Source organism: Lolium perenne, chromosome 7 (assembly GCF_019359855.2).
Source record: "Lolium perenne isolate Kyuss_39 chromosome 7, Kyuss_2.0, whole genome shotgun sequence".
NCBI classification, from domain to species: Eukaryota; Viridiplantae; Streptophyta; class Magnoliopsida; order Poales; family Poaceae; genus Lolium; species Lolium perenne.
Window position 1 is genome coordinate 128,974,667 of NC_067250.2, and position 18,894 is coordinate 128,993,560.

The 18,894-nt window shown below is 43.1% G+C and overlaps 1 protein-coding gene and 1 long non-coding RNA gene across 4 annotated transcripts in view; one reads left to right on the forward strand and one right to left on the reverse strand.

Annotated features, from left to right (window-relative positions):
- Window positions 1-2,016: 2,016 nt before the first annotated feature.
- On the forward strand, window positions 2,017-2,934 carry LOC127318483 (uncharacterized). Its single transcript, XM_051348962.2, has one exon. The coding sequence runs from the start codon at window positions 2,167-2,169 to the stop codon at window positions 2,674-2,676; it is 510 nt and encodes a 169-aa protein (XP_051204922.1). The 5' UTR covers window positions 2,017-2,166; the 3' UTR covers window positions 2,677-2,934.
- A 495-nt stretch (window positions 2,935-3,429) lies between these two features.
- LOC127318462 (uncharacterized) overlaps window positions 3,430-18,894 on the reverse strand; it is a 41,065-nt gene continuing 25,600 nt past the window's right edge. For all 3 annotated transcript variants that reach the window (XR_007861885.2, XR_007861886.2, XR_007861884.2), the window contains one exon: window positions 3,430-3,925. This is a non-coding gene — a long non-coding RNA (uncharacterized lncRNA). The remainder of the gene's footprint in view (window positions 3,926-18,894) is intronic.

Here is an 18,894-nt window from a genome sequence, read left to right on the forward strand (position 1 = left end):
TCGTTTGCGGTTTATCGCATCCGCGTTTTGCGGTTCCGCTATATACATATCTGCTAGAGCCTAGAGATGCCTTTATCCTAACCAGTCAGTTTATGTGTACTGCAACTATGCCATAATTCTTATCATGATTGTACCTTAAATTTGAAATAAGTGCCCAACAAGAAAATATCGAACAGATGAAGTAGTGGTTGATATCAACAGGCAATTTGTTTTTTCCAGGATACGTTTTTCTATTTGGAATTTTGGAAGACTGGCTATTTCAAAGCTACAACTTGATCAATTGGGCTAAAGGTACACTTAGTTGGACAGTTCAATGAGCACTCTAGTTTACTCTTGAACACATACGGCATGTTATAGACAGTTTTCATTATGAAAACCTGCTCGCCTTAAAAAAAAATATTAAGGCTGCTAAGCCCTTGTTATATTTGTAGCGTACCGTACGCTTGGTCTGTAAATTAATCAAGGCGCGACGATATACAAAGTACAACAAGCTCAAGTCGATATCAGGAAATAAGGTGCTACTGTACCTCCGTTCCAAGTGGTACAAAATCAAACGCGTTGCACTCGTTGACCTAGACTAGTCGACGATGTAGTATGCTTGTTTACGGCCGGGGCCAGGGTATATCGATGGGGAGCGGCAACTCGACCGATCGGTGGACACGCTCGACCAGCCCAACTACGACGTCATCTCTCCGGAATTCCACGAGCTCGCAGCATCGTCACCACGGCTCTGCTGCAAGCACCCTTGGCCTTGGTGCCGAAGCATTTCTTGCCGAGACTGGAGACAACGGGCCGGACAAGTCATGGCGGCAATCCTGACCTGGTCCGTTGTTGTTTGCCGTTCAAACGGGCGGTTGCTCCGTGCAAAATCCTCCTTCGCCAGCACGCCACGCCTCGTCTGCGATGGAACGTGCTACAACATCGAGGTCCAACAAGGTAGCACTCCTCGTGTGATGAGAGTAACATGCGAAGCCGATGGACAGCAAGCGCCAACTGACAAACAACTGGCTCGTGGTTGGGGCCCCGCGTGCATATCCCGACCAGGACTTCGTCGTCAGAGTCTCACAATGCCGCTGCGGTTCCTTGTTGATGTCAGCAATGATTGGGGCCATGTGTTGCTCGGCCAGCTCGGTCATGACCTCGAATACGCGTTTGTTGCATTTTTTCTTACAAAATACGAAATAAACAGAGACGCTCATACTGTCATACATTTAGGATAGGGATTTGGTGCACATGGGTCCAATTTCATATTTTTTGAAAATTTCAAAACCTCACACTTCTATTTCTCTAAAAATTATGACGTTAAATATGTAGATAGATATGTACAGGAGGAGTCTACGCAAAAAGTCCCGATAAAAACTACTTTAAAATTTGAGGAATATAAAATAAAAAAATTCTGACAAAAAGATATACTATTCTAATACTATTGTACTACCATTTACCGTTACAAATTTGTCTTTTTATATTTCTAAAATACAACATATTTTTAACGGGACTTTTTTGCATACACACATACTGTACATATGAAATTGGAGGAAGCACTGGTGCCCATGTGTCAAAGACACGTACTTTCTGATACATTCATCCCTAACAATGCACATACTCATAACTACTTTTATTAGCATCTTCGAGAGACATGGTCTAAAAAAGAACTAACACGGCAGGTCTTAACATTGATGAAGTCACAATACGCTGTTAACGAGAATGTCGCCTTAAACTAAAAAATATTTTGCTTTCAAATGAAACACCTAGGTGCCAACTCTAATATTTAAACTCTAGATTGCTCGCTGCCCTCCTAACCATTCAATTGCAGATGGTTCTCAGTACGCTTTTGTTACTTAGTCGTGGCGGCGTATGTTCTGCCGTGGTTCATGCATCTACGTGTACGCATGTACAGCTAATACAGCGTGCCGCTATTATACATTCCTTGTAATTTCTGAAAACCGAGTAGCTTCGTGCAGTGGGCAACTAAAATGGGCGACCTTTCCACGTCTGCCGCTATATATACTCGCGCGCCAGACAAGAAAAAACCCTCGCTTTATTGATTCCGCATCACCATCTCTCGTCTCGCCTCGCGTTTCTTGCTGCTAGCGACGACTCCGAAACCTCGGCACCAAGACAAGTCGCGTCGCGTTCCTGAACCGGGCTTCGATCCGACCAACTCCGATGGAGCGCGAGAAGCGGCCGGCGTCGCTGCTCGGGACGCTCCGGACGGCGGTCAACAAGGTGCGCTTCCTGCTCTCCTTCCGCGCCACGCGCTGGATCCTCACCTCCATCGCCGGCCGGAGCCCCGGGGCCGCCGGCAACGCGGCCACGCAGCGCCGCCTCAGCTTCGGCTCGCGGCAGCCGAGCCTGCTCGACGCGGAGGACGACCGAAGCTCCCCTTCCACGTCCACGAGCGCCGGGCCGTCCAGGACGGCGAGCCTCGGGGCAACCACCGTGTCGCGCACCAGCAGCGCGGCCTACTCGAGGTCCGCCTCGTCCGGCGCCGAGACGTCGTCGTCTACCTCGGGCAGCGGGTCCTCGCCGGCGGGGGACGACGACATCGACCGCCGCGCGGAGCTCTTCATCGCCAACTTCTACAGGCACATCCAGATGGAGCGCCAGGTCTCGCTGCAGCTGCGCTACTGCAGGGCGGACAGCATGCAGGACAGGACGCCTCCCAGGCTCATCTGATTTCATTTCATTCGATTTGATTTTATTTCATTTGTTTTCGTCCGCCGATATACCTACCGATATGGATCTTCGTGTGAAAATTCATAAATAGTGTATGTGGATTTAGATGGATGGTTTTTGTTCCATCATTTCTGCGAGTCTTATGCTTGTTTTTTTAGTATCTCCAACAGGATTAATTTGTTTTGTAAGATGGAGATCCGAGAGTGTAATAAGTAGAAATAAGGCAATAACGACCATCTCTTCGGTACCAATTTTTAAGTATCTAGCAGTAGTAGTAGATTCTAATGCCATTGCCTTCTGATAGTATCAATCCATTCTCAAAAGGACCTCTCTAGTCTCCACAAATGCAGTGGCCACATGAAAATCAATATTCTGCATTAAAAGAGTAGAACAGACACCCCAAACACTTGCAACCATGGGGAAATCTAGTTCTACTAGTAAAATGCCCGTGCGTTGCCACGGGATCGCAAATTCTATTAGAGATACTAATTAAAACATCCTCGTAATTTATGTGTGTTCTGGCATACGGCTTCAGCTTGATTTGATTCCCTATAATGCAATCACTACTTATCTACATGTCAAAATGTAATATTTATATAAAATAGGTAATGCTAGACATATTAACTTCTAAACGACTAAACCATAGTAATCAATACGTATCTCTTAGTAGAAACAGCAGCGCCCACATGCCAACCACAACCTTAGGAATCAGACTAATTCGCGAAAAAGAAAATAGAGCATGTATTCATCAGGTAAATAAAAACACAAGAATATCATACAAAATAGAAGACATTTTTTTTGATAATGTTACAACTCTCACCATCACCATCACTCGAGTCACACAAGTAGAACTGAAACTCTAAAAAATTAGTGCTGCCCCAAAAAATTCACGCTACATTTGCCAAGAAAGAAAGTACATGCAACACAGAAATTCATCCCCTGACAAGCTCTCTCACTATCTTCATGTCTCGTCTCACTGTAGAGTGACCAACCAACACTCGCAAATCTCCACCCATCAGCAGTGCTGGCTGATGGCCCAACCACGGCACAAGCCCTGGCGCCATAGCCCATCGACCACAACACAACTGAGCGCGTGCCGCTCTGGTCTGGTCTCCATGTCTTGGATCTAATGACATCAGTTGTGCGCGAGGAGTGGTGCTAGAAGGCGAGCCACCTAATCGGTACCATCAGTTGTGCGCGAGGAGTGGTGCAGAAGAGCTCGCGCGCCCTCAGATCTGGCCACCATGCCCTGCAATCGGTATTATATGCAAATTGATTGTGAAATACTTAATGGCTATGAAAGCAATTATCTCTCAGTGGAGTAGAAATGCAATTCTTATATGAGTACTGAGATATCTTAAGGCATATAATGATAGATACAATTTTTTCCTTCTCGGGGATAAGTGAAATATAGCATGGTGATAGTGGTTTGATACGTCCAATTTGCATCACTATTTTATATCATAATTTGCTGTTATTCATTGATATATTTTATATTTGGAGATAATACTTATGTTATTTCATCTATTTTGCATGTTTCATGATTATTGGAGGATCGCGCACCGGAGTCAGGATTCTGCTGGAAAAAGCGCCGTCAGAATGCAATATTTTGAAAGATCAACAGTTGACGGAAATTATATGAAAAATCCTATTTTTCCAGAAGACGAAGGGAGCCAGAAGGGGGAGCCGAGGGGACCCGAGGTGGGCCCACCTCATACGCCGGCGCGGCCCAAGGCCTGGCCGCGCCGCCCTGTGAGGAGGGGGCCCACAGCCCCCTCTCGCCTCCTTTTCTTTGCGTACGCCTTCGTCCCGAAAACCTAAACCCCAGAGGATAGTCGCGAAGAGCCACAGCCGCCTCTGCGGGGCGGAGAACACCAGAGAGAAAAGAACTCTCCGGCAGGCTGAGATCCGCCGGGGAAATTCCCTCCCGGAGGGGGAAATCGACGCCATCGTCACCGTCATCGAGCTGGACATCATCTCCATCACCATCATCATCATCTTCATCATCATCACCGCCGTCTCCACCACTGCACGCCGTCACCGCTGTAACAATTTGGGTTTGATCTTGATTGTTTGATAGGGGAAACTCTCCCGGTGTTGATTTCTACTTGTTATTGATGCTATTGAGTAAAACCATTGAACCAAGGTTTATGTTCAGATTGTTATTCATCATCATATCACCTCTGATCATGTTCCATATGATGTCTCGTGAGTAGTTCGTCTAGTTCTTGAGGACATGGGTGAAGTCTAAATGTTAGTAGTGAAGTATGGTTGAGTAATATTCAATGTTATGATATTTAAGTTGTGGTGTTATTCTTCTAGTGGTGTCGTGTGAACGTCAACTACACGACACTTCACCTTTATGGGCCTAGGGGAATGCATCTTGTACTCGTTTGCCAATTGCGGGGTTGCCGGAGTGACAGAAACCTGAGCCCCCGTTGGTATATCGATGCAGGAGGGATAGCAGGATCTCAAAGTTTAAGGCTGTGGTTAGATTTATCTTAATTACTTTCTTGTAGTTGCGGATGCTTGCAAGGGGTATAATCACAAGTATGTATTAGTCCTAGGAAGGGCGGTATATTAGCATAGGTTCACCCACACAACACTTATCAAAACAATGAAGATTAATTAGCCGTATGTAGCGAAAGCACTAGACTAAAATCCCGTGTGTCCTCAAGAACGTTTGGTTATTATAAGTAAACAAACCGACTTGTCCTTTGTGCTAAAAAGGATTGGGCCACTCGCTGCAATTATTACTCTCGCACTTTACTTACTCGTACTTTATTCATCTGTTACATCAAAACCCCCTGAATACTTGTCTGTGAGCATTTACAGTGAATCCTTCATCGAAACTGCTTGTCAACACCTTCTGCTCCTCGTTGGGATCGACATTCTTACTTATCGAAGATACTACGATACACCCCCTATACTTGTGGGTCATCAAGACTATTTTCTGGCGCCGTTGCCGGGGAGTGAAGCGCTATTGGTAAGTGAAATTGGTAAGGGAAATTTCTACTGTTTGTGCTGATTTTATTTACACTTTGCTGCTATAATTCATTATGGAGAGATCTTCTCTTGAGTGTTTATTTGGGAAATCTACTACTACTGCAAAGGTAGTGGATGAGGCGCTAGGTAAGGAAGAAATACCATACAAAATACCTATGAAAATTATTGAACGTGTAGTGGACAACCGTTATACAGGGGATGGAACTGTCCACCCTGGAGATCATTTACTGTTCTTACATGAATTATGCGGTTTATTCAAGTGTGCAGGTATTGCTATGGATGAAGTGAGGAAGAAACTATTCTCTATATCGCTGTCTGGTAAAGCGGCGCATTGGTATAAATTACTGGATAATGGGGATTCTCTTGAATGGAATGATATTGTGCCCCGGTTTTATTCTAAGTTCTATCCTCCAAGTGAGATTCACAAAGATCGGAATCGCATATATAACTTTTGGCCTCATGAAGGAGAGAGTATTGCCCAAGCGTGGGGGAGATTGAAGTCTTTAATGCTCAAATGCCCCATTCATGAGCTTCCTGGTAATATTATTATTGATAATTTCTATGCAAGACTTTCTTTTCAAGACAAGACCTTGCTGGATACTTCTTGTTCTGGATCATTTACACGCAACAAGGAAGAGTTTAAAAGAGACCTTCTTAATCGGATCCAAGATAATACTGAAGGATGGGAGAACAACAAGGATAGAGAATCAGGTATAAATTATGATTATAAATGCATTGAAGCTTTTATGGATACTGATAAATTTCGTAATATGAGTGCTACTTATGGTCTTGATTCTCAAGTTGCTGCAAATCTTTATAAAGCTTTTGCTTCTCATTATGAATTGCCTAAGAAGAACTTTGATAAGTATCATGAACCGTATAAAGATAAAATTGATTCGTCTATAAATAAATGTGTTGTAGTGGAAACTGTTGATCATGTTATTCCTGAAGCTTATATTGAAAAAACTCCTTTCCCTGCTAAAATGAAGGAGTACTCTGTTATAAATAGTGCGGTTCATAAAAGTGAAAAGAAACCTATAGAACCTGAAGAACAAATAAAATTTGAAACTGCTGTTGCAATTATTAAAGATCTTGTGACTGAAAATGTGGAGGATGATCATATTATTTTCTGTGAAGATGCCTCTAATATTGTTTCACATCCTAATAAGTCCAAGCAAGCTAGTGTTCCTATGCTATCTGTTAGAATTGGTGATCATTGTTATTATGGTTTATGTGATATTGGTGCAAGTATTAGTGCTATTCCTTATGAGCTTTACACGGAGATTATGCACGAAATTGGTTCTTGTGAACTTGAAGATATTGATGTGGTTATTCGGCTGGCTAATAGAGAAACTATCTCTCCAATTGGTATCGTTCGAGATGTGGAAGTTCTATGTGGTAAGATTAAATATCCTGCTGACTTTTTGGTACTTGGTTCTGCTGCTAGTAAATATTGTCCTATCATTTTTGGTAGACCTTTTTTAAATACTTGTGGAGCTATTATAGATTGCAAGAAAGAGAAAATTTTGACTAAATTTGCTGGTGAATCTTATGAGTTTAACTTCTCTAAATTTACCAAAACTCCTTATAAAATTGATTCGCCTAATAGTGATTTTAAAGTTGAACAGTGTGCATCTATTGCTCTTGCTCCTAGTAATCCTTTGCAGCAACATTTGGAGAATAGTGAGAGTGAAGCTTTTAGGGAAGAAAGAGATGAGCTTGATGAAATTTTCCTTCGTCAACCTATTCTTAAGCATGATTTACCGGCGGAAGATCTGGGTAGAACACCACCACCAAAGGAAGATCCTGTCTTTGATTTAAAACCATTGCCTGATAATCTTAAATATGCTCATATTGATGATAAGAAAATATATCCTGTTATTATTAGTTCTAAGCTTTCAGAGTTTGAAGAAGAAAGGTTATTGGAAATACTGAAGAAACACCGAGGTGCTATTGGCTACACTCTTGATGACTTGAAGGGGATTTCCCCCTCTATTTGCCAACACGCCATTAATATGGAAGATGATGCGAAGCCTGTTGTTGAACCTCAGCGTCGTCTAATTCCTAAGATGAAGGATGTGGTAAGAAATGAGGTATTAAGACTCCTTGAAGCTGGTATTATATATCCTATTGCCGATAGTAGATGGGTTAGTCCTGTGCATTGTGTTCCTAAGAAAGGAGGAATGATCATTTGTGCCTAATGATAATGATGAGCTCATACCTCAAAGAGTAGTTGTAGGGTATAGAATGTGCATTGATTATCGAAAAGTTAATAAGGTTACTAAGAAAGATCATTACCCTTTGCCTTTTATTGATCAAATGTTAGAAAGGTTATCTAAAAATACTCATTTTTGCTTTCTTGATGGTTATTCTGGGTTTTCACAAATTGCTGTTAAAACTAAAGATCAAGAGAAAACCACTTTCACTTGTCCCTATGGAACTTATGCTTATAGGCGTATGCCTTTTGGTTTATGTAATGCTCCTGCTACTTTTCAAAGATGCATGTCTGCTATTTTTCATGGCTTTTGTGAGAGTATTGTAGAGGTATTCATGGACGATTTTTCCGTCTATGGAAATTCTTTTGATAATTGCTTGCGGAACCTTGATAAAGTTTTGCAGAGATGTGAAGAAACTAACCTTGTTCTTAATTGGGAGAAATGCCACTTTATGGTTAATGAAGGAATTGTATTGGGACATAAAATTTCCGAGAGAGGTATTGAAGTTGATAGAGCTAAAGTTGAAGCCATTGAGAAGATGCCCTATCCTAGGGATGTTACAGGTATTCGTAGTGTTCTTGGTCATGCTGGGTTTTATAGGAGGTTTATTAAAGACTTCTCCAAGATTTCAAAGCCTCTTACTAATCTTCTTCAAAAAGATGTACCTTTTGTTTTTGATGATGATTGTAAGGAAGCTTTTGAAACTCTAAAGAAAGCTTTAACAACTGCCCCTATAGTTGAACCTCCTGATTGGAACTTACCATTTGAAATTATGTGTGATGCTAGTGATTTCTTGTAGGCACTGTTCTTGGACAAATGAGTAGATAAAAAACTGAATGTTATTCATTATGCTAGTAAAACTCTTGATGTTGCTCAAAGAAATTATGCTACTACTGAAAAAGAATTGTTAGCTGTAGTCTTTGCTTGTGATAAGTTTAGATCTTATATCGTTGATTCAAAAGTTACTATTCATACTGATCATGCTGCAATCAGATACCTTATGCAAAAGAAAGATGCTAAGCCAAGGCTTATTAGATGGGTGCTTCTGTTGCAAGAATTTGATTTACATATTGTAGATAGGAAAGGTGCTGATAATTTGTCTAGATTGGAAAATATTGCTTATGATCCTGTTCCTGTTAATGATAGTTTTCCAAATGAACAATTGGCTGTAATAAAGGTGAGCTCGCGAGACAGTCCTTGGTATGCTGATTATGCTAACTTTATTGTTTCCAAGTACTTGCCTCCAACCTTTTCAGCTCAGCAAAGGAGGAAATTCTTTTATGACTTGAGGCATTATTTTTGGGATGATCTACACTTATATAAAGAAGGAGTGGATGGTATTCTGCGAAGATGTGTTCCCGAATATGAGCAACAAGAGATATTGAGTAAATGTCATGGTAGTGCTTATGGAGGACATCACGCCGGAGATAGAACCGCGCAAAAGGTTCTACAATCAGGTTTTTATTGGCCAACTCTCTTCAAAGATGCAAGGAAGTTTATTTTATCTTGTGATGAATGTCAAAGGGTTGGTAATATCTCCAGACGTAATGAAATGCCTATGAATTATACTCTTGTTATTGAACCATTTGATTGTTGGGGATTTGACTTCATGGGACCTTTTCCCTCTTCAGAAGGTAACACTCATATACTTGTTGCTGTTGATTATGTTACTAAATGGGTGGAAGCCATACCTACAAAAAGTGCTGATGGTGAGACCTCTTTAAGAATGCTTTTAGACATTATTTTTCCTAGATTTGGAGTTCCTAGATATATTATGACAGATGGAGGTTCTCATTTTATTCATGGTGGTTTTAGAAAAACTCTTGCTAAATATGGTATTAATCATAGAATTGCTTCCGCTTATCATCCTCAAACTAGTGGGCAAGTAGAACTATCAAATAGAGAAATTAAATCTATCTTGCAAAAGACTGTTAATAAAACTAGAAAGAATTGGGCTAGTAAATTGAAGGAAGCACTATGGGCCTATAGAACTGCTTATAAAAACCCCATGGGAATGTCACCTTATAAAATGGTTTATGGAAAAGCTTGTCATTTACCTTTAGAACTAGAGCACAAAGCTTATTGGGTTGTTAGAGAACTAAACAAAGATCCTAAACTAGCCGCTAATAAGAGGTTATTGCAATTAAGTTCTCTAGATGAATGGAGAAGTGAAGCTTATGAAAATGCTAAACTCTTTAAAGAGAAAGTTAAGAAATGGCATGATAAAAGGATTATCAAAAGAGAGTTTAATATTGGGGATAAAGTCCTATTGTATCGGTCTCGTCTCAGATTCTTTGCAGGGGAATTACTCTCGAAATGGGAAGGACCATATGTTGTTGAGGAGGTGTATCGTTCAGGAGCAATTAAAATTAGTTCTCTCCAAGGCAATGCCACACAAGTGGTGAATGGACAAAGACTCAAGCATTATATCTCAGGTGATTCTTATAATGTAGATGTTGATGTTATTCGAGTGGAAACACCAGAGGCTTTCATCAAAGGTCAAATTGACAGTCCGCCAGAACTCGACTTTGAGTAGGTAACAGTACAGGTAATAAAAAGTTCGCGATTTACTTTCCGAACAATGTTTTTGCTGTTTTTGGAAAGCTAAATGTGTTGTTGCCACCCGGTGGCAATGCCCCCCCATGGGATGCCGTCCATTCCTGCTTATAGATTCGTGTTGCATGCAACGTAGTTACCAAAGCTCTTGCTCTAATTACCAACACAACCTGCAAATCTACTTACACGGCTGTACCGCAATGTTCAGTTGCACCAGTACTGAGAAAGTGCTCCATAGCAGTAGGTGGAGCTGGTTGTTTGTTTTTCGCATGGTTGAAGTAGAAGAATAAATGAGCCGAACGGCTTTTTTCTGACCCGCGCACAGTCCCGACAGTTCACTAGCAGCACACTGCCACGCTACTGATATTTCATGTAGCAGCAGATACTTGTTCAGCTAAAGTTGCGTTGTATCCTGCCCTACTGCATCTAGTAGAGCAGCACGCTGCATGCATCGCATATTTAATACAAACAGATGATGCATTAAAATGTGTGTTAGGCTACAATACATATAGTTCCATTTTCCTTCCACAATGCAAATACCTAGACGGCGTTAGGCTGCCCACGACACGGAATCATGGCGCTGTCGAGCGTGCTCCACGTGACGCTGCGACCCGGGAAGCATAGCACGACGACAGCAAAAAATGTTTCCCTGCATGGCTGCATGCACGCGCTTATCTGCCAGGTCTCTTTAATTTCCTATCTTTATATCTCTCCTTAACTCTCTCTCTCTCGTTCAGTTCGACATGAACGCCGTCGTGCTCGTCCGGTACAACGGAGAGGCCTCAGTCGTCTGCTAGCCTAGCACGGAAAGGCCGTGCGGGCTCGTTCAGTATCACGCGAACGCGCCATGCTCGGCCAGCTCGGGATGGCCGTCGCCCGCCCCAGGAGCACGGGAAGGCCGCGGCGCTCGCCAACCATCGCGTGAAAATGGCCACGCTTGCCCGAAGCACAACTCCCGGTCGGTAGATGCTCCTCCGTGTGCACGCCATGGACGGCCGACGACATGGAGATCGAACATCGCCAACGCCGCCTCCCGCGCCATCGTCCGGCCTCCTTGGCGATTGCTCACGGTAGACATGGAAACACCCACAGAAGGAGATGAACGGTTTATGGATTCATGTGGAGGGGAGCCATCCCTTTCTTCATCCGGACGGGCGAGTAGAAGTATCGCTTCTCGGAATTTGAACGAACCGCGGACTGCTAGCAACTTTTGGGGATTCAGATATTTGGTGGAGTAGTACTGGTACTCTCTCCAAGCGACTTCAAGGGAATTCAAGTGTGTCCCAGAAAAGCAAAACGCAGCCACTCGATGGGATGCATCACAACGCATTTATGAATCACCTGAACCCCATTTAATGACTGCCTTGCTTGACAATAAGGCCGGTGCCAGCGCAGGCGGTAGCGGAGGCGGTAGCGGCGGCGACGGGGCGGGAGAGGGGCGGGAGGCGGGCGGGACTGGAGCGGCGGGCGCTGGCTGGCTCGCCCGGCGGTAGCGCCCGCTACCGCCCGGCTGTCGCCCGCGTTGGCGGCGAGATGGAGGCGGGAGCGGGGCGGGAGGCGGGGCGGCGCGTTGGCGACGCGGGCGAGAGGAGGGGCGAGAGGTAGAAGAAGAGACCTGGTCGGTTTTTTTTCTTTTTTTCTTTTTTTCTTTCCTTCTTTTATTCTTTAAATGTCAGTTTTTATTTTATTTTCTTTCCTTCTTTTATTTTCTTTCCTTTTTTTACTCTTTCAGTTCAAAATACAAACACAAGTACACACTTGTCATATAGGCTATTTAGAAAAACAAGAAACATAATTTGTATTTTTATTAATTATTATGTAATCGGTAACATTTTTAGTTGAATAATTTCTTGCATTATTTTGAATGTCTAAACAAAATCGAGTGAAATAACTTAATGTGGAAAAGAAATGGTGATGTGGAGGAGAGAGAAGTGAGAGTGGGGACTATAGCCCATGCATTGGCAAGGTGGTGTGAGAGTGGGGTGAGAGTGGGGTGAGAGTGAGAGAAAAGCTGACGTGGCGGGGCGGGAGTCGGGCGGTGCATTGGCACCAGCCTAAAGACTCGAGCTGAGCAAACTGCATGGTGCTGCACTTTTCTGACATTGCCAGCGTGTAATTAGGGTACAAGCTAGTTTACAAAGTGCAAAGTGCAAATCTGGGTAGCTCAGAACGAATCTCAATCAAGTCATCCAACGGCAGCCAATGGGGGGGCATTGCCACCCGGTGGCAACAAATCCACTCTCTTTTGGAAAATATGAAAAATTACGAGATCGAAACGGAGTGGAGGAGACGCACGAGGGCATGCCCCCATAGGCCGGCGCGGCCAGGCCTTGGCCCGCGCCGCCCTATGAGCTGGCCGCCTCGTCGCCCCTTTCCGACTCCGGTTCGACCTGGTACTTTCCTTATGACATAAAAATTCCTGCTATATAATCCCCCGGACCCCTGGAGGTCCGTATATCGTTTTCTCGACGTGTTTTGTTTCGAGCTGTTTCTGCCAGGATCTATTTTCAATCTAGGAGCACCATGGCCTCCAACAATAAGGGCAAGGGGCTTTCGGATGAAGATATTCAAGATCCCGAGTGGAAAGAGGTGGACGAGAGCGTCAAGAAAGAAGATGAAGAAGAAGTGGAGGAAGACTCGCGCGCATACCCGCGTGCTACCGTCGCAAGCATCAAAGTGGTGGATAACCCTTTTAGTGCAAACAAGAGTGCAAGAATTCGCACCGGAGGAAGGGTTCCACGTCATTACCTAGCTCCAAAGACATCTTATATAGGCACTTACCATCCCTTCCGCAATCTAATCTACAATAATCAAATTGAAAGGACTCCCAAGGCAGCATTGCCTAGCAATTGGGATATAGATCGTTCTAACACTGCAGGAAGGACGAAGCCTGAAGCTGAAGGGTGGGGAAATAACTCCAAGAATTGGGACTCGCCGTTGGACATACTTCTTAATCGCGTCGAGCACAATTCGGAGATGATCCGCAACCTCATGTACAAGATTGATGAGCTTCAGGAGCTTGTGGAGAAGCTTGTCGGGAATTCATCACCACCATCGCCAAAGGAGTAATTCACCATCGGTATTGGCATCCCCTTGGTTTGTTCCAAGCTTGGGGGAGTGCCGCGGTATCACATCATCACTACCTTTTACTTTTTACTATCAAGTAGTGTCATATCATGAGTAGGGAAGTTATCATATAAGATGGGTTGCAGTGTGGAAGTATCTCTCCTTTAGTCGGTTGTCTATGTATCCCTTGGTGTGAGTTATCGTTATGAAATATTAATGAGAAGTCTTATCATTTACATATTGCACACCTTATTTTAGTTTGCAATTTCTATTATATGATTGATCTTGATTTTAGTATTGGTACCACTTTGGGAGCATTGAGTAAATCTATTTGGTTTTGGCAAACTTAGCATTGGTCAATAGCAACAACACCTTGAGGTTTAAGTAGAAAAGAAAATATATATAGTTGTTTCATTGTCTTCCTTTCTTGTTAGCTCATAGCTTATTATTCTGAAGTTAAAATTGTTTGTGCTTACAAGAAAGATGCATGATTGTTTCTATCACATGTATATTCGTTTGTTTCCCTCAACTTTTGTGCTTGCTAATTAACCTTGCTAGCCAAAGACCTGTACTGAGAGGGAATGCTTCTCGTGCATCCAAACCTCAACCCAAACCTATGCCATTTGTGTCCACCATATCTACCTACTTCATGGTATTTCCTGCCATCCCAAGTAAATACTTCGTGTGCTACCTTTAAACAATTCAAAATTTATCATCTATTATTTGTGTCAATGTTTTATGGCTCATGAGGAAGTATGTGGTGTTTTATCTTTCAATCTTGTTGGGCAACTTTCACCAATGGACTAGTGGCTTCATCCACTTATCCAATAATTTTGCAAAAAGAGCTAGCAATGGGGTTCCCAGCCCCGATTAATTAACTTTCATGATACTACAAATAGACACTCCTCCATGGTATGTGATTGTTGGACGGCACCCGAGGATTCGGTTAGCCATGGCTTGAGAAAGCAAAGGTTGGGAGGAGTGTCATCTAAATAAAACTAAAATAAAAAGGCACTCCTTCATGGTATGAGATTGTTGGCAGGCACCCGAGGATTCGGTTAGCCATGGTTTGTGAAAGTAAGGTTGGAAGGGGTGCCACCCAAAATGAAAATGTCTTAATGGGAGCCGCTCTTCGAGAGTTTGTCTGGCGAGGGGGTTAGAGTACCCGCTACCAGTCGTTGACAACAACAAACACTTCTCAAAATATTACTTTTATTCTCTTTATATGATTTCAAAACTGAAAAAGCTCTAAAACATGATTTAATCCCTGCTTCCCTCTGCGAAGGGCCTGTCTTTTACTTTATGTTGAGTCAGTAAAACTATTTCCCTCCATCTCAAGCAAGCATTTGAGTTGTTGTGATCAAACCATTATATTGTGATTTACTTCATCATGTCTTTTACTCTTCCTTGTTTTGTACAAGTTTTATCTGAATGAATATAGTTTTGAAAGTTATCAATGATCATTATGATTGAGTATGCAAGATGAGCCATATAAACTTTAACATGAGAGCGCTGCTCGATAGATAAGAATAACCTGTTAATTGTTCTCTGACCAAGAACGAAGTTTGCCATCACCAACTATGATATCTTATGCACCTTTATTTGTGATTACCTTATACTTGTTTCAAGTAGAGTTATATGAGGAAGTTGTTCACTAGAATGTCTTGTGTGAATGAATATGATGCTTCTTGTCCGTATTTGATTTATCGACTCTTCACTCCATAAACATGTGGTCCTGTTTACCGAGTTCAGTTTCGCTTGGGGACAAGCGAAGTCTAAGATTGGGGGGAGTTGATACGTCCAATTTGCATCACTATTTTATATCATAATTTGCTGTTATTCATTGATATATTTTATATTTGGAGATAATACTTATGTTATTTCATCTATTTTGCATGTTTCATGATTATTGGAGGATCGCGCACCGGAGTCAGGATTCTGCTGGAAAAAGCGCCGTCAGAATGCAATATTTCGGAAGATCAACAGTTGACGGAAATTATATGAAAAATCCTATTTTTCCAGAAGACGAAGGGAGCCAGAAGGGGGAGCCGAGGGGACCCGAGGTGGGCCCACCTCATAGGCCAGCGCGGCCCAAGGCCTGGCCGCGCCGCCTTGTGAGGAGGGGGCCCACAGCCCCCTCTCGCCTCCTTTTCTTCGCGTACGCCTTCGTCCCGAAAACCTAAGCCCCAGAGGATAGTCGCGAAGAGCCACAGCCGCCTCTGCGGGGCGGAGAACACCAGAGAGAAAAGAACTCTCCGGCAGGCTGAGATCCGTCGGGGAAATTCCCTCCCAGAGGGGGAAATCGACGCCATCGTCACCGTCATCGAGCTGGACATCATCTCCATCACCATCATCATCATCTTCATCATCATCACCGCCGTCTCCACCGCTGCACGCCGTCACCGCTGTAACAATTTGGGTTTGATCTTGATTGTTTGATAGGGGAAACTCTCCCGGTGTTGATTTCTACTTGTTATTGATGCTATTGAGTGAAACCATTGAACCAAGGTTTATGTTCAGATTGTTATTCATCATCATATCACCTCTGATCATGTTCCATATGATGTCTCGTGAGTAGTTTGTCTAGTTCTTGAGGACATGGGTGAAGTCTAAATGTTAGTAGTGAAGTATGGTTGAGTAATATTCAATGTTATGATATTTAAGTTGTGGTGTTATTCTTCTAGTGGTGTCGTGTGAACGTCGACTACACGACACTTCACCTTCACTACAAGAAAAGTTGCCATGGCTGACGAAGTTGAAGTCGCGCCGTGGTTGCTGGTGTACCATGGCCGACGATTTTGGGTCCCTCCGTGGTGCATTTCAAAACTTTTTTTTTCTCGTTTTTGAGGCCACCTAGCCCGACGAAAGCGGCCAAAACGTCGCGTATGGTGGCCCGGGACGTGGTGCATCTCGAAATCTCGGGTTCGCTGGCCGAGTCAACGCAAATCCGCACCGCTGAGGGATGTAGGGCCCAGATGGCAGCCTCTCTGGCATTGTTTTTTTTCTAGATCGCGCCATCTCGTTCAACGTTCTCCGATCGAGCCGTTTACGATGCAGGATCATGGGTCCCGCATGTCATCCTCTATGAACCAAAATTCTTTCTATTCTTGGATTTTTTTTTGACCCCCTGATTTCTGGCTACTTCCTTTTTCTTTTGATCCCTTGCCGCCTTGGAAACGTTGAGACCGCTGCTGCTAAATGGGACCCGCATGTCATCCTCTATGTGCAATCAACTTTCTTTTCTTGGAGTTTTTTTTGGCACCTCATATTTGGTCACTTGCCTTTTTTTTCGATCCCCTGCCGCCTCTCAAACGGTGATACCGCTGCTGCTAAATGGGACCCGCATGTCATCCTCTATGTACTATAAAACTTTCTTTTCTTGGATTTTTTTGGCACCTCATATTTGGTCACTTGCCTTTTTCTTTCGATCCCCTGCCGCCTCTCAAACGGTGATACCGCTGCTGCTAAATGGGACCTGCATGTCATCCTCTATGTACTATAAAACTTTCTTTTCTTGGATTTTTTTTTGGCACCTCATATTTGGTCACTTGCCTTTTTCTTTCGATCCCCTGCCGCCTCTCAAACGGTGATACCGCTGCTGCTAAATGGGACCCGCATGTCATCCTCTATGGACTATAAAACTTTCTTTTCTTGAATTATTTTTGGCTCCTGATATTTGGTCACTTGCCTTTTTCTTTCGATCCCCTGCCGCCTCTCAAACTGTGAGACCGCTGCAGCTAAATGGGACCCGCATGTCATCCTCTATGAGCAATCAACTTTCTTTTCTTGGAGTTTTTTTTGGCACCTCATATTTGGTCACTTGCCTTTTTCTTTCGATCTCATGCCACGTTTGAAACGTTGAGGAACCTGCTGGCTCATGGGACCCGCATGTCATCCTCTATGTGCTATAAAAGTTTCCTTTGTTGGATTTTATTTCACCCTCTGATTTTTGGCTTGCCTTTTTCTTTTGATCCTCGCCCCTTTGAAACGTTGAGTAAGTCTGTTGGCTCAAGGGACCCGCATGTCATCCTCTATGTCCATCAACTTTCTTTTCTTGGATTTTTTTCACCCCCTAATTACTAGCTACTTTCTTTTTCTTTTGATCTCAAGCCGCATTACAAACATTGAGACCGCTGCTGCAAAATGGGACACACATGTCATCCTCTATGTACAATAAATCTTGGATTATTTTTGGCTCCTGATATTTGGTCACTTGCCTTTTTCTTTCGATCTCATGCCACCTTTGAAACGTTGAGTAAGCTGCTGGCTCATGGGTCCCGCATGTCATCCTCTACGAACAATAAAAGTTTCCTTTCTTGGAGTTATTTTTCACCCCTAATTTCTGGCTATTTGCCTTTTTCTTTTGATCCCCTGCCCCCTTTGAAACGATGAGGACGCTGTTGGCAGGTCGGTCCCACATGTCATCCTCTATGAACAATAAAAGTTTCCTTTGGTGGATTTATTTTTGACCCCTAATTAATTTCTGGCTATTTCCTTTTTTTCTTTTGATCCCCTGCCGCCTTGGAATTGTTGAGAATGCTGCTGCCTCATTTTTCGTTTGGTCCTGTGCCGCCTTGGAAACGTTGAGACCGCTGCTACAAAATGGGACCCGCATGTCATCCTCTATGTACAATAAAGTTTCTTTTCTTGGATTATTTTTGGCTCCTGATATTATGTCACTTGGCTTTTTCTTTCGATCTCATGCCGACTTTGAAACGTTGAGGATGCTGCTGCCTCATGGGTCCCGCATGTCATCCTCTCAGAACGATAAATGTTTTCTTTTCTTGTATTTTTTTACCAACTGATTTTTGGCTTTTTTTATTTTCGATCCCCTGCCGCCTTTGAAACGTTGACGACGCTGCTGGCTCATGGGTCCCCGATGTCAGCCTCCCCGTACAAGAAACATGTGATATTTTATTTTGCAGACAATAAACGTTGTATTTCGCTCTGAGCTATTGCAAACGGATAAATTAAATATTTATATCTACATAAACAAACTTATATGTTGAATCTCCTTGTTTTTTGTTTTTGCGAAGCATAGGACTTTCCTGTTTTTTTTTTGAGAAAAATCCGACCTTTCCTGTTTTGGAGTGGGCTGAAATTGTACGAGTCAAAAGGCCCAGCAGGATAGTTCGAAGGCCCAGATGTCCAGATACAGCCCAATTGAAATCTTTCTTTTCTTGGATTTTTTTTCACACCCTGATTTCTGGCTACTTCATTTTTCTTTCGGTCCTGTGCCGCCTTGGAAGCGTTGAGACCGCTGCTACAAAATGGGACCCGCATGTCATCCTCTATGTACAATAAAGTTTCTTTTCTTGGATTATTTTTGGCTCCTGATATTATGTCACTTGCCTTTTTCTTTCAATCTCATGCC

Excerpts from the sequence above, each read along its gene's own strand:
- LOC127318483 (XM_051348962.2), top strand. The coding sequence starts at position 2,167 with ATGGAGCGCGAGAAGCGGCCGGCGTCGCTGCTCGGGACGCTCCGGACG.